This window comes from Brassica napus, chromosome C1 (genome assembly GCF_020379485.1).
Source record: "Brassica napus cultivar Da-Ae chromosome C1, Da-Ae, whole genome shotgun sequence".
Taxonomy (NCBI): Eukaryota; Viridiplantae; Streptophyta; class Magnoliopsida; order Brassicales; family Brassicaceae; genus Brassica; species Brassica napus.
This window is the reverse complement of record NC_063444.1, coordinates 36,322,480-36,338,026: the sequence shown is the minus strand read 5'-3', so window position 1 is coordinate 36,338,026 and position 15,547 is coordinate 36,322,480. Positions and strand designations below refer to the sequence as shown.

At 43.5% G+C, this 15,547-nt stretch overlaps 2 protein-coding genes and 1 non-coding gene across 3 annotated transcripts; 1 reads left to right on the top strand and 2 right to left on the bottom strand.

Moving 5' to 3' along the window:
- Positions 1–867: 867 nt before the first annotated feature.
- Positions 868–2,245, bottom strand: LOC106446246 (F-box/kelch-repeat protein At5g51250-like). The gene has a single exon (XM_013887944.3). It carries the CDS (start codon positions 2,151–2,153, stop codon positions 996–998), a length of 1,158 nt encoding a protein of 385 aa, XP_013743398.2. The 5' UTR covers positions 2,154–2,245; the 3' UTR covers positions 868–995.
- Positions 2,246–11,943: 9,698 nt separating this feature from the next.
- Positions 11,944–13,755, bottom strand: LOC125580969 (the record flags this gene model as incomplete). Its single annotated transcript, XM_048746302.1, has 1 exon — positions 11,944–13,755. A coding segment is annotated over exon 1 (1,797 nt), but the record flags the coding sequence as incomplete, so codon positions are not given.
- Positions 13,756–14,973: 1,218 nt separating this feature from the next.
- LOC125581013 lies at positions 14,974–15,080 on the top strand. Its single transcript, XR_007318724.1, has one exon. It is a non-coding gene; the product is annotated as a small nucleolar RNA R71 (small nucleolar RNA).
- Positions 15,081–15,547: the final 467 nt, after the last annotated feature.

Sequence of the window (15,547 nt, the reverse complement as noted above, 5' to 3'; positions counted from 1 at the left end):
AAAGTCTATTTTAGAATATCGTTTCCTATCCTTACATTTAACTAAACAAATAGATGCGTACAAGGTGTTGATGTTGATAAATAGTAGATATTCATCTTTAATTCCTGTGTAGCAGACTGACAAGCAAGTTCCAAGGTGACAAAGTCAGGTCCATGGAGAAAGATACAAACTGAAATAAGAACTGCATATATACATTATATTGTCATTAGCATTATGAAACTGTCTTTGTTTTTCTTGGTTTTCTTCTCTACAGATGCTCTCATCTAAAGACATCAACTTTGTGGGTTTTACTTACAAGAACGTTGAAATCGTAAATGAAGATCAATTATCAGGGATAGGTAAATTCACACATAACTTTTGCGTGGTTTGCTCTCTGTTGTAACTTGTTGTGTTACTGTTGCAGCTGAGCTGAAGAAGAAGAAGAAGAAGAAGAAGAAGAAGAAGAAGAAGAAGAAGAAGAGCACGAAGCCCAAGCGGCCATCAATTAAATCCCTCTTTGGTAAAAAGCATTTCCCATCGAAAATTCATCGTCTCGGAGTTGCTTAGTGTTTTAGCTCTAACCTGATTGTTTAAAAAAGAACACATTTGGCAGAGGATGAATCAGCGGGTGGCACCACAAGTTACCAAGGAAGCTTCTTGAAACACTTGCCACCGCAGATACAGAAGTTCCAGAGGAAGAGCGCAAATCGAGCTCATCATCCGGATGACACGAGCCTAAAACCAGACTTCTAGATACACACACACATAAGGATTGTTCAAACAGAACAGTTTCCATATAGGGGGTGATATATCATTTGGTTGATTGATATCTTATTGTTCAAAAGGTTTAGTTTTATCTTCTGAGTATGTGGATGATGAAGGGGGTTATACTGAATTACTGATGTATATATTGGGAGAGTATACAAAAAGTGAAACAATAGACGAGTACATTTATACATAAGTCAGCAAATACCAAAAGATGACACACACTGCAGATATACATTGATACGCATTCGTCAAACGGTAGCAGAAAGAGCCTTGACGATATAATAACCTATAGGAACTGTAAGCACATGATCAATCCACTCAACTCCTCCCCAAATTTCACAAACTCCACGCCTTTCAAGCGCAATCTCAGCACACAAAATCTTCTTCTGGCCACTAGAGAGCATGTTCTTGTCCCACACGACAACCATGTTACCACCATAATCACACAATCTAACAGAAACACCAGGCAAGAACTTAGGCAGTCCAACCAAACCCTCCAAACTTCTCCACACGTTCACCTCACCGTCGTACCATCTCAACGTTCCATTGCAAACAGAGTACAAAACATTCTCAACCTCGCAGTAAGAATCCGAAAACCTAAAAGAACCCATCTTTGCTTCCCCCAGTTCCCACTTACCTTCCTGGGAGTTATAACAAACCACACCATCGTCAGTCGCCACGTGCGGCTTCCCGTCGATACACACGCTCCTCATGTTCAAAGCGCCGCGTCTCGTCAGGCTGCAAGGGATGGAGACCACGTGATCCCATGTTTGCGTCCTTGCGTCCAACACCTTGGACGCATTCTTCAGCGACTCGCCGTGGATCCCCGCCACGTATATCTTCTCGTCAACGGCGCAAGCGGAGAGCGCCATCAGCTCCACAGGCAAGCTCGGAGCTTTGCGCCACGTGTGAAACCGACAGTCGAGAACCGAGACGTTAGAGGAGGATCTGATGTTGTAGATGTCAGAACCGACGGAGACGAGACCGGAAAACACGGCGGGAGGAGAGTGGAGAGCTGGGAGTTTAGACAAAACATAACTAGTTGACTTCTTCTTGCTGACGTCATCATTGTTCTTCTTGTTCTTGCTGACGTCATCTTTGGTTACGGTTTTATCAGGTTTTCGGCAGAGGGTGAACCAGCGAGAGTCAGAAGATGACTCTAGGCAGAGATAGATACAGGTCTCGGTGCGGGATGAGAGTGATCGGGCTTTGTATAGCTCCGGCGAGGAGAGAAGAGATCTGAAGCTCTTGGAGACGAGGGAGAGAGTCGGGTAGTATAGTCTCGAGAGGCGTGCGATGCAGCTTGTGAGCAATTCATCGGGAAGTGATGGAGTTGGGTTCGTTTGCCGTGTCGACGGGAGCTCCTCCGCCAGCTTCTTCTTCTTCTTTTCCGGAGACGACGACATTGATTGATTTAAGGGAGACGAAATCGCTGATTTGGATTATATAACCAAAAGTCATTTGGGTTACTCAGGTTTACTTTTATTTTGGTTCATTCGGTTTAGGTTTATTTTTGTTAAGTATTGATAGCTTTATAGTTTATACTGAAGCAATTTCCTTGTATGAAACTCTCCGGGATATCAAAAGTCATTTGGGTTACCTATGTTCGGAACTACGTTAGGTGTTAGTCGGGCGGCAATTCGGAGCCTAGCGAGTTATCAAAATATTGGGGAGTATTCGGAGAATACGCGAAATCTAGTTTTAAATACAATTTACTATATTTATAATGTGTTTAGCTAATTTTAAACATGATGACAAAAATTCTTAGACATAATTATATAACTTTTTATATACAATTTTAAACGGTCTCTTCTTGATTCATCAAACATTTAGATTAAGATATGTTTGGTACGAAAAAATCTCTAAAGTTATGTGTTTGTTTTGGTTTGATAGCTAATTGTAATTATTTAGTAATGAATAATTACACAAAATCTGTCAATAATGAGTAAAATATAATCAACCGTGTTTCAACTTTACATGGACGAAAAAAACTTAGGTGGTCAACACGGAAATTAGGTGGGAATTAGGCGGTCAACGCGGATCAACGCCTTGCTTCACCGATTTGGTCATATTCGCCGCGGTCAACTTCCGAACAAAGCTTAGGCGGCCACCTAGGTGGCTAGGCCGCCGGGTTTTCGAACATGGGTTGTAACAGAAGAAACAGAACGATAAAAGCACATGTGTGTGAGTCGTCATCATCGTTGTCGTTGGGGTTTCTTGGTGGAGAGAGCTTGAATCGTGACCTAGTAGATTTGCTGGACTGAGTCTAGCTCCAGTGAGTAACTTCTACACATCGTAGAGTAACACTGGGTAAAAAAAATCTCATGTGTCGTTTTCTGTTTTTATTCTTGAACACACGAGAGATTAAGAGAGCGATAGAATTCGATTGATTCAAACGTTCTTGATCATGTTTCCACGCAACAAGTGGTATCAGAGCGATAGTTGTTTCCGATTACCGTGGGGGATCAGATGGTGAGCTCGGCCTTTCGAACGGAGGTGGAGCAATTCAACGGAGAAGGTGATTTCTCGCTTTGTACGATCCGTATGATGGCTCATTTCGGAGTTTCTGTCTTGAAGGACGTGGTCCTCAGTGATAACTTTGAGATCGAGGTTCCTTTAAGGAAAGAAGAAGGAAAGAAGGGAGCAGACTGTGATGAAGATGAATCTTGAGGATCACAAACAAATACGATCTTGGATCCGATCACACTAGAGAAAGATGAACGAGCAAAGGATATGATAATCTTGAACATCAGCAATCAGGTATTGCGGAAGATTAAGCATTGTACTATTCCTGCATCAGTGTGGTCTTTGCTTGAAAGATTGTACATGTCAAAGTCGTTGTCAAATCGAATCTTTGTCCAGTTTCAGTTCTACACTTCCAAGTGTGATGGATGTAAGAACTAATATTCAGGAACACGCCTCAGTTGGATCCAACGAACCTTACGATCAGCAAGCATCTCATGGTCCTGCAAATCAATACATTTCACTGTTAATTAAACCAGAAACCAAACATGATTGAGAAATTTGGGTTTCAGAGAAAATGTGCCAGGACATGCTTGAGACGTTGTAGTTTAAAAAAATGTTGGAGAAAACTCACAAGCATATTCGTCCAGCTATCATCACATGAACATAGCTCCAAACGCAAAAATTGAAACAAAAGTGTACCACGAGGATACCTGATGTTAGGAGTTTTCAAGGCTCCTAAGATAAATGTTGTAGTATAAATGATTGTCGAACCAATTTCAAGGGATTTCAAGCACTGAGAATGCAAGTACTTACTTAATCTAAGTGCAACCGATGATTTTAAAGGTTTTCTAAACTAATGATTATTACTAATGCAGTTTCAGAATAATAAAAACGGTAAATGAGTTGACTTTCTTAACTAAGGAAATGAGAACTCATGGGCATAGGAATTAGACCTTGGGTGATCAAGATTCGAACTAAGGATGGCAAACGAACAATCAAACTATCAACTTTAAGCTTAGACACGATTCTAAAAAAACTCTATGTCTAGATGAATGTTCATTTACTAACACATTTCAAACAACAAATGTCTTCGGTTGAATAATATGGAAGCAATCATTACTAACAGGTCTAAGGCTATCTCAGCATTTCTAACAACAAATGTCTTTGGCAAAATATGCTAAAAGCTTAGAAGAGTTGTTTCAGGCATTTCATCGAACATCTTTTGGGTGGGAAATGTCTAAAGATCAACTTTTGAGAAGCTAACTCAGAAGATGCATTATGATTACTCTACTAGCAAGGTTTTGGAATGATTTACTCTAAAACATCCTAGCTCTAACCTAATCACCCTTAATCTTCCTAACCCATGAATTCAAATGGTGATTATTCACTACTCTTCATGATTCCTCTTAAACCCATTTTGGATTTCAGATTAATCATACAGAGGGATACACAACAATTGGAAAACACAGAATTGCAATAACTGGATGAACAAAGATGATTCAAGAGATGAACTTTCCAAAGGTTTTTCTTAGAACAAAAGATAATCTGTCTGGTGGCTACCAAAAAGTACTTAAAACATAGGTTTTCAGAAGTAAAAACGTGCATAATGAAATGACCAAAAGGCCCTTGAGTAGAAATGAATTCGAGCAATCAGAAGGCGCGCAGCGACCTCCAGTAGTCGCTCCGAGAGGTCGCTCCAGGCTTCGGGAGCGACCTGGAGGGGTCGCTGCGAGACGTCGCTCTGGGTCGCTCTTTGCGAGCGACCTCGCTGTGTCGCTCCGGTCACGTCGCTCTGGGTGATGGAGACGTGAGCGACCTCGCTGTGTCGCTCCGGTCACGTCGCTCCGGGTGATGGAGACGCGAGCGACCTCGCTGTGTCGCTCCGGTCAAGTCGCTCTGAAAGGGTGTCACAGCGACTTCACGGTGTCGCTCCGGTGAGGTCGCTCCCATGCACTGCTCGTCCAATGATCACCTTTATCACCTCTTTTGAGCTCCAAATGCACCCAAATGTCTCCAAGAACTCCATGTGGTATTCCAATACCTGATAAGGACTCATGTATGCAAAATGCAACCTAAACATGGCTAAATCCTAGTCTATATGATCAAAATGCACATGGATGAATGGATAAGACAATGGAAATATGCAAGATATCAACTCCCCCAAACTTGTTCTTTTACTTGTCCACAAGTGAACTTTCTAGAACTCATAGGGGGAGAGGTTTGAAGGTGGGAGCTCATAGCCAAAAGAAACACAACTAGCACTCGATTCAACATCTAATCTAACATGAGCACACTCTCTTATTACACTCTACCTTCTCTAGGCCTATCTCAACTCTTTTTGCTCTTATACTCATCATCAAGCATCCACACGTTCAAATCAACCAACTCTCACATTCATTAAGCATAAAACATCAAGTGAATTCTTGCAAATGGTCAATTGGTCCAAATCATTTGGTTGAGTAAGGGAAGGCTTTTATTCAAGTGGGTCAAGAGGTTCGAAATCCATGATCTTTTAAAGTGGTTTACTCTGAAAACGAGTAGCCTTGACATTGCACATAATATATCTAAGAAAGGGACCAACTTATGCATACAATGCTCAATATCCATTGTTCTACCATTTTCCCAAATATACAAGTTACACAATCACTTCATAATGTCAAGCCCAACTCCCTTCTCTCACCAAAAGACCCCAAGAACACTTTGCACATAAAACTCTTTTTCTTTGAAATCTATAAAGGATTTTCTTAACTTCTAAACAAATTTTAGCTCTAAACAACTTTGCTAGCCCCATTTTTTTTTTTTTTTTAATTCTTTTCTTCCTTTTTTTTTTTTTTTGTTTTGTTTGGGGGCACAGACTTTTCACAAATCGAGCTAGAAGTTTCTCTACTTATCCCATAAAGACTAGTCAATTAAACACAAGAGTTCACTCTTTTCCTTCAACTTTCTCATACTCCCAAATCAAACTTCACAACACTCACCCCCATCTTATGGCTAGACAATAATGTGTCTGATCTAGCAAGAATGAAGATCAAGCATTGTCGTTCCCGATACTCTCAACATTATGTGCATGTAAGATTTTTTGAAAAAGGCCTCACTCATCAATCAATGAAGGCTTAAACAGAGGAAGGGATTTTGGGGAGAGGTCTACCACTAGAGGTTGTCAAAAAGATTGGCATAAAGGATGTGACAACTCAAGTGTGTATATCCATGATTCAGTACACAAGGGACCATGAGCAAGATGCATTAAGTTCGTTCAGTTCAAATAAGGTTGTAGTTGGCTTCAAAGACTGAGTTTCAGCAATCAACAAGTTTCAGGAAGAGTTTTCAAGGCTCGAAGCATAAAAGTCCTTTTGAGAGGTGCATAAGCTACTCAGGTGCAAAGTAGTGTTCTTTACAAGGCATTTAAAATCATTGCTCCCAATGCAAGTGAATGTAACCTATATGCTCTAGACTCTCCTAGAAATGCAAATGATGCAAACTAAATGATTTTTTTTATATGCAAATAGATATGCAATGCATGACTCAATGAAACAACATCAAAGCGAACATGATCAAATACTTGGTACCTCCCCCACACTTAAATGACACAGTCTCTGTGTTGTCAAGGAGAGGGAGATACCCAAAAAGAGAAGACTAATATGGAAAAACGAAATGGTATATACAGGGAAAAGTAGAGAAGTACCTTCAAGGATAGTAAGTGGGGGTAGATGCCCCAGCATCATCGTCGTTAGGTGGAAACGTGGTGTAGTAACCTCCATGTCCTGAGCTGTAGTCTCCATATCATTGTTGGCTCTGAACTTCTTCAATCTCAGCTTCACTTTCTGAAGAGGCTAGGGATGGAGACTTGTTTCCAGAGGCGGAAGGCTGAGTGGGTGGGTTCCTCCATTGTCGCTGGAGCTGTCTATCAGTGAGTGGGAAACCAAGATCAGTGGGGTGAGGCGGGGGCTGGGGAACGGATGTGTTCGCGAAGGCGAATTCCGCTGAGCTACATCCAGCTATTCCTCCTCTGGTCAAAACATCGGCCACCTTCTTCATGAACTTAGCTGAAGTCTTTGCTTGCTTCTTCACTGTCTTGCTCAGCGCCTTGCACTTGTCCTTCAGCTTTTTGATTGTTTTGTCTTGTGCCTTGTTCCATCGCTGAAGTTTGCTAATGTGGTCATGAGCATCACGAAGCGCACCAGGGGGAAGGACTCCATCATGTGGCTTGAAGTAGTAGCGTGGAGGTCCATAGATGGGTACAGATTCTTCCCTAGGAGGTTCTGTGAAGTCGTGTCTCGTCGGAACACTCCTTTTCCTTGGTGCAGCAATGGGACCGAGAGACCCGTGTTCTCCAAGAAAGTCTTCTTGGGATAAGTTGAAGCTGATAGCTCCAGGTCTCTCTAAGCTCGTCAGTCTCTGGTTTGGAAGAACCACTTCGACCGGCTTGCCCTGCAAGTAGTAGTGGTAGACGTAGTCCTTCCCATACATCCCACTGAAATAGGTGGCGATCCTCAAGTAAGTGCCATCGATGAACTTAGGCCCTGCTGCGTCCTTTCCCAACGGAACATTCAGAAATTGGAGCAGTGGCGTGATCATCCCGCCTATCCCAACCTTTGGTTGCGAATCAGTTGTGTACCATGCCCAGTCTCTGTAGTGCTCGAGACGATTCACGAAGAAACTGACCATCCCGAAGGAAGCATAGATGTCGTTGCTTGGAAGAGGCAACGTTCCAGGTGGGGCATAGGGGCGGATAGCCGGGCAGAGCAGTCGCATGTCTTCCTCGGTGACACTACCAGCTTGCTTTCGTGGGTAGAATGCATGGACGAGCATCCTATGGAGGTAGCGTACAGACGGGTGCCGGATATGTGAGTTCTTGTCAGCCCCGGTAGAGTGTTTGTTTCCAGTGATTAACTTCCAAAGCTGAGTGGGGAGGTTTTCACACTTGGGAAGGGAGTAGTCTGCCAAGTCTTGGAAACCCATGACTCTCCCAATGTCTTTGAAGTTCATGTTGTACTCTCTCCCATTGACCTTGAACTTTATTTTGCCCCATCCTTGCCTCACGTGCGGATCGTCATGGTAAGTGACCTCAAGGGAAGACAAGAACTGACAGGAGACATCCCGGTAGGTGGGGTAGGCCATGGTGAGGAGTTTGGGCATCTTCAGGTGCCCCAGCATTGCCTCAATATCAGAATCGAGACCCACCTCCTTCAGCAAATCAAGGTCAGCGAATCTGGTCGGAGTCCAAGTTACCCCATTCAACAAATGGTGATACAGCTCTTCCTCAGATGGAGTTTTCGCCCTGTCTCTATCCTCAGCAACCTCTTTCCCTTTGGACATCTTGGCCCTCTTTGTAGGAGCCTGCTCATCTGCACTTTCATCGCCACTCTCCTCATCTGTGGCAACTGCTATACTCTTTCCTGCCCTCTTCTCTTGCTCCTTTGCCTTCTTTGCAGCCACGGTTTTCTGTCGAGAAGTCTTTTGTGTCCCAGAACCAGCTCGTTCCGAGGCTAAAGCCTTTCCTCTCAACGAAGACTCTTGACTTTCAGGTTCTTGCCTCTCAGCATCCGACTTTCCCTTAGTTTTCTTAACCATTGTACCTGAGAAATACAAAACTTGGAAAGGGATAAGTCGATTGACTTTGCAAATGTAAACTTCAAGAAGGAACGTAAAGAACCACAATTCTCAATCTTTTCATCATGTGAAAATTACAAGACAAGTAAAATTCAATAATCAAAGTAATTCTAGAATGAGAGGGTTCTCTAATCAAACCTTTCAACACCTTAACATACTAACTCACCCACTAACACACTCAATTAGGATCAATTTCGAAAAGCCCCAAATCCATGAACCCTAATTTTGCCAAAGTTCAAATTAAGCTCAGTTCCACCTTCAATTCAACAACCCAACTTGATATATAAGCTTTTCCTAGTCTATTTTACCACAATCAAGCAAGAAAATGACCAAATTTCGATTTTCAAATTCTAGGGTTCATGGACCTACGAATTTGAATTTAAAAACACAATACCTTGCTTTGGATGGAAGGAAATGGGGAATGGGTGGTGAGGAATAGACTGTTGGGGCGAAAGCTTAGATTGAGAAACAAGAACTAGGAGATTTGGGTGAGAATTGAGAAAGTTAGGAGATTTTTGGTGTGGGTTTGTTTGAGAGAGTATGAGTGTTTTTGAGAGGAAGGGAGAGTGAAAGAGATGAAAGTCATGGGTATGGGTAGGTCTAGGGTCGTCCGGTTAGGTTTGGGGCTAGTTAACTCGAATTAAACCGGACAAAAATCGAAGAGGGACTTACCTGGACCGGCTCGGGAGCGACCTTGAGTGGTCGCTCTGATAGGTTGCTCCGTGTCGCAGTAAACGCGAGCGACCTCACGTGGTCGCTGCATCACGTTGCTCCCAGCGACAGAAAACTCGAGCGACCTCACGTGGTCGCTGCGAGACGTTGCTCTGAGAGCGATTCTCGAGCCTCAGAGATAGAAAACACGAGCGACCTCACGTGGTCGCTGCGAGACGTCACTCCCAGAGCGACTCTCGAGCTCCGGACACCAAATATGCGAGCGACTTGGACCAGTTGCTCTGATCACGTCGCTCCCAGCTGGAGCGACCTCGTGGCGTCGCTGCGGAACCTCACTCCCACGCTCGAGTCCTTGCCTTGACCGGATCGATGAACCACCTGAACAATACTTCAACATTTTCCCTTTTTTTTCATGAAATATGATGAAAATAAAAATACCAATGCAATATGTACAAGAATACGCATGGGACTTCCTCCCAAGTGAGCTTGTTTTAAGTCTCTAGCTTGACTTTGCCTCCTTTTGGACTAGGCTGGGGTAGGATCAGACAGTGGAGTTGAAACTCCATCTTCCTCAGGTGCATCAGCCATGTAGAGCTTAACCCTTTGCCCATTGACTGTGAAGTCTCTTCCATCAGTACTCCACAAAACTATTGCTCCATATGGCTTAACCTCTTTGACCTTGAAAGGGCCGGACCACCTTGACTTAAGCTTTCCTGGAAACAACTTCAGTCTTGAGTTGTAGAGAAGAACTTGATCTCCTTCTTTAAACTCTCTCTTTAGGATATTCTTGTCATGGAAAGATTTAGTCTTCTCCTTGTAGATCCTTGAGTTTTCGAAGGCATCCATTCTTATCTCATCAAGCTCATGTAGCTGAAAAAGCCTTTTCTCCTTGGCACTCTTGATGTCAAAGTTCAGCAACTTTACTGCCCAAAGTGCCTTGTACTCAAGCTCCACTGGTAGATGGCAAGCTTTCCCGTACAATAGGTTGAAAGGTGTGGTCCCCAGAGGTGTCTTGTAAGCTGTCCTGTAAGCCCAAAGCGCATCATCAAGCTTAACTGACCAATCCTTCCTTGTAATCCCCACAATCTTCTCCAGAATGGACTTGATCTCTCTGTTAGAAATCTCAACTTGACCACTTGTTTGAGGATGGTAAGGAGTTGCAACCTTGTGCTTAACACCGTTCTTCCTGAGAAGTCCCTCAAGCAGTTTGTTGATGAAATGAGACCCTCCATCACTGATTACAACTCTTGGAACTCCGAACCTTGGAAAGATGGTGCTCTTGAACATCTTGATTACCACTCTTGCATCATTGGTGGGACTTGCAATAGCTTCCACCCATTTTGAGACATAATCAACAGCTACCAGGATGTACTTGTTGCCATGTGATGATGGAAATGGCCCCATGAAGTCAATACCCCACACATCAAACACTTCAACTTCAAGGATTGGATTCTGAGGCATCTCATTCCTCTTGGTGATGTTTCCCCTCCTTTGGCATGAATCACACCTTGAAACAAAGTCTTGTGTGTCCTTGAACATGTGTGGCCACCAGAATCCAGCTTGTAACACCTTAGCAACAGTCTTGAAGGTAGCAAAGTGGCCTCCATAAGATGATCCATGACACTGTGTAAGGATCCCATCAATCTCCTCATTAGCAACCACTCTCCTATAAAGTTGATCTTTGCAGAGAATGTAGAGGTAGGGCTCATCCCAGTAGTATCTCTTCACATCCTTGTAGAACTTCTTCTTGGCATAACCCACAAGATTCAAAGGCTCTTTTCCTGTGGCTAGGTAATTCACCAAATCAGCATACCAAGGTTCTTTCTCTTCTGTTGCCTTGACTTCTTCAAGCTTCCTTCCAGTCTCACAAACTGCTATCACTGCTCCAATAGCCATGATCTGTTCCTCAGGGAGTCCTTCATCAATGGGAATGCCACACTCCACTCTCAGCCTGGACAAGTGATCAGCTACACCATTCTCAACTCCTGGCTTGTCCTTGATCTCTAAATCAAACTCTTGCAGCAAAAGAATCCATCTCAAGAGCCTGGGCTTTGCATCCTTCTTCGCCAAAAGGTGTCTCAACGCAGCATGATCTGTGTAGACAATGACTTTAGATCCCACCAAGTAGCTTCTGAACTTCTCAAAGGCAAAGACAATGGCTAGCATCTCCTTCTCTGTTGTGGCATATCTCATCTGAGCATCATTCAGGGTTTGGCTCGCGTAGTAGATCACATGGGTCTTGCCATCTTTCTTCTGCCCCAAAACAGCTCCCACAGCATAATCACTAGCATCACACATGATCTCAAAGGGGAGATCCCAATTAGGTGGCTGGACAATTGGAGCACTGATGAGTTCACCTTTCAGCTTCTTGAAGGCTTCTAGACACTCCACATCAAAGCTGAAGGTGGCTTCTTTGCACAGCAGCCTGGTCAATGGTCTAGTGATCATGGAGAAGTCCTTTATGAATCTCCTGTAAAACCCAGCATGACCAAGAAAACTTCGGATGTCTTTCACTGTCTTTGGTGGGGGCAAACCAACCATAACATCGATTTTGGCCTTATCCACCTCAATCCCCTTCTCTGAAATCTTGTGCCCCAGCACAATCCCTTCTTTGACCATGAAGTGACACTTCTCCCAGTTCAGCACAAGGTTGGTGTCTTCACATCTCTGTAGGACCCTGCACAAATTTGACAAACAAGCAGAAAACGAAGATCCATAGACAGAGAAATCATCCATGAACACCTCCACAACATCCTCAATCAGATCAGAAAAGATCGACATCATGCACCTTTGAAAGGTGGCTGGAGCATTACATAGACCAAATGGCATTCTTCGATATGCGAAGGTACCATAAGGACATGTGAATGTTGTTTTCTCCTGATCATTGGGATGTATGGGGATCTGGAAGAATCCTGAATATCCATCAAGAAAACAATAGAATGGATGATTTGCAAGTCTCTCAAGCATCTGATCAATAAATGGAAGTGGAAAATGATCCTTTCTAGATGCAGAGTTCAGTTTGCGGTAATCAATACACATCCTATGCCCAGTGACTGTTCTTGTTGGTATCAATTCATCCTTGTCATTTTTAATCACAGTTATACCACCCTTTTTTGGCACAACATGCACAGGAGATACCCATTTAGAATCTGAGATAGGGTAGATAACACCAGCATCTAAGAGTTTAAGAATCTCTTTCTTTACAACATCCTTCAGGTTAGGATTTAACCTTCTTTGATGCTCGATAGAAGTCATTGATTCATCCTCAAGATGTATCCTATGCATACACAAAGAGGGTGATATTCCCTTGATGTCATCAAGTGAGTAACCTATTGCTTTTCTAAATCTTTTAAGTGTTTTCAAAAGTTCAGATAGCTCAGTTTCAGTAAGTTCACTACTCACAATGACTGGATAAGTTCCATTAGGACCAAGAAATGCATACCTTACACCATTGGGGAGAGGTTTAAGCTCCACCTTAGGCGCCTTAAGCTCGCTCCAGTCGTTTTGCTGGGTGTCCCCTTGTTGAATGACCGAGGCTTCCTGATGGACAATTTGAGGCAGCTCCTCATACTGATCCTTACTACCAAATCCTCTGTGTGAATCCAACATCATCCCATAGGCAGCACTCTCCAGGTTCTGAATCACTTCAGCTGGCCTCTCTATCGTCAAAGCATGCTGTAGAGGGTCTTCTATTGACAATTCTTCAAGGAGCTCATCAGCAAGGGCATCCATCTCTTCAATGTAGAAAACTTGCCCTTGAACTGTTGGTTTCTTCATTACCTCCTTGATGTCAAAGTGAAGAACATGCCCTTTACCCAAGTGGAGATCAATCTTGCCCTCTTTCACATTAACAATTGCTCCTGCTGTAGCTAAGAAAGGCCTTCCAAGGATTAAAGGATCTGCAGCTTCCTCACCCATCTCAAGCACCACAAAGTCTGTAGGGATCTCATATTTTCCAACCATAACGGGGAGGTCCTCCAAGATACCCACCGGGTACTTCACTGAACGATCAGCCAATACCAGAGACAGTCTACACTTCTTATACTGAGTGAAACCGAGCTTCTTAGCAACAGATAAAGGCATCAAGCTGACACTAGCTCCCAAATCGCAGAGACATCTATCAAATACCATAGGTCCAAGAGCACAAGGTAATGTGAAGCATCCTGGATCTTCTAGCTTCTTTGGAACAACAAGCCTCTGGATGATGGCACTGCACTCATGAGTGAGAATCATCATGCCCTCCATCTCCTTCTTCTTTGCAGCTACAACATCTTTCAGGAACTTGCTATATTGAGGAATTAGCATGAAAGCATCAATGATGGCATTGTGACTTGAACTTCACTTATTTGCTTCTCAAATAGAGCTTTGTACTTCTCTAGCAGCTGCCTCTTGAATCTACCATGGAATGGTAGTTTGGGTTCATAGGGAGGAGGAACAAAATAATTCTCACTTGCTGGAGCAACAACTTCACCATCTTTCACTGTTTTCTTCTCTTCCCCAACCTTTCCTTTACCTTTTGCTTCAACAATCTTCTCCAAGATTTCATCATTGATTTTCTCATCAACAATCACCACTTCATCATCTATGTTGATGGAAACCCTCTCACCTTGTTTCTTAGCATCCTTGGTGAGAGCTTTCTGAGGTAACTCCTTACCACTCCTGGGGGTGATAGCTTTCATGGTCTCCTTGGGGTTTTGCTCAGATTTTCCAGGTAAAGAACCTTGTTGGCGATTTTGTTGAGTGTTCATGGCAGCAAACTGGTTCTCCAAGGTTCTGAACTTGTTGTTGAGCTCATTACAGCTTCCATCAATCTTTGCGTGTAGGTTTTTCAACTCATAACCAACATGCTTCTCACTTCTTGTCTGAGACTCCAAGATTTGTTTTAGTAAGGAATCAGTGCTGCTGACTCGAGGAGTAGAGGTAGAAGTAGTAGGTTGTTGTTGGGCAGGTTGTTGTCCTTTGTTGTTGAAACCGGGAGGAGGGTTTTGTTGAGGCTGATAGCTGCCTTGTTGGTTGTTCCGAGGCTGATAACCACTCTGTTGGTTGTTGGGGTAAGATCTCTGTTGGTAGTTGTTGTATTGAAAGTTTGGCTCTTTCTTGTACCAGCTACCATTGTTGTTGATGAAGCACAGCTCTTCTTGCCCTTCCAAACCATCAACTTCCTGGACAACAGGTGTAGCTTCTTTGTTTGGGTTACCAACAAAGTGCAGCTGCTCCTGGGTGGCCTTATCAGCAATGAGAATGTCAATCTTATCTTGGAGAGCCTTTAACTCCCTCCTCGTCTGCTTGTCATTTGTTCGACTGCCTCTGTCGTGGTCTCCATTGTAGACTGCATCACTCTTTACCATGTTGTCAACCAGCTCTTCTGCATCTTCCTCAGTTCTCCCCAAGAAGAACCCATTGCTAGCTGTATCCAGTCTGGCCCTGTACTTAGGAAGAGCACCACGGTAGAATGTGCTCAGCAAGCTCTCCTTAGAGAAACCATGGTGTGGGCATTGAGCTTGGTAGCCCTTGAATCTCTCCCAGGCTTCACTGAATCCTTCCAAACCTTTCTGTTGAAAACTGGAGATCTCATTTCTCAGCTTAGCAGTTCTTGAAGTAGAGAAGAACTTCTCCAAGAAAGCTTTCTTGCAGTCATCCCAAGTGGTGATTGAGTCACTTGGTAAAGACTTCTCCCACTGTCGTGCCTTATCCCCCAGAGAGAAAGGGAATAACTTCAGCTTTAAGGCATCCTCAGATACACCATTGGTTTTTGACAACCCACAGTAGCTGTCGAACCTGTCCAAGTGATCAAATGAGTCCTCTAGAGCCAAGCCATGATACTTGTTGTTCTCGATCACGTTGAGGAGTCCTGATTTGATCTCAAAGTTGTTGGCTGTTACAGCTGGTGCTCGGATTCCCAATCTATGACCATGAATGTTGGAGCGGTCATAACTGCCAATGGGTCGAGCTGCTCGCTGTTGGTTTTGTGGAACGTTGTTGGCATCATTTCGAGGTATGTCTCCCATATCAGTATCCAATCTCTGCAAGTGAGACTGTTGCTCTTCTTCTC

Coding starts and splice junctions, on each gene's coding strand:
- LOC106446246 (XM_013887944.3), bottom strand. CDS start 2,153: ATGTCGTCGTCTCCGGAAAAGAAGAAGAAGAAGCTGGCGGAGGAGCTC.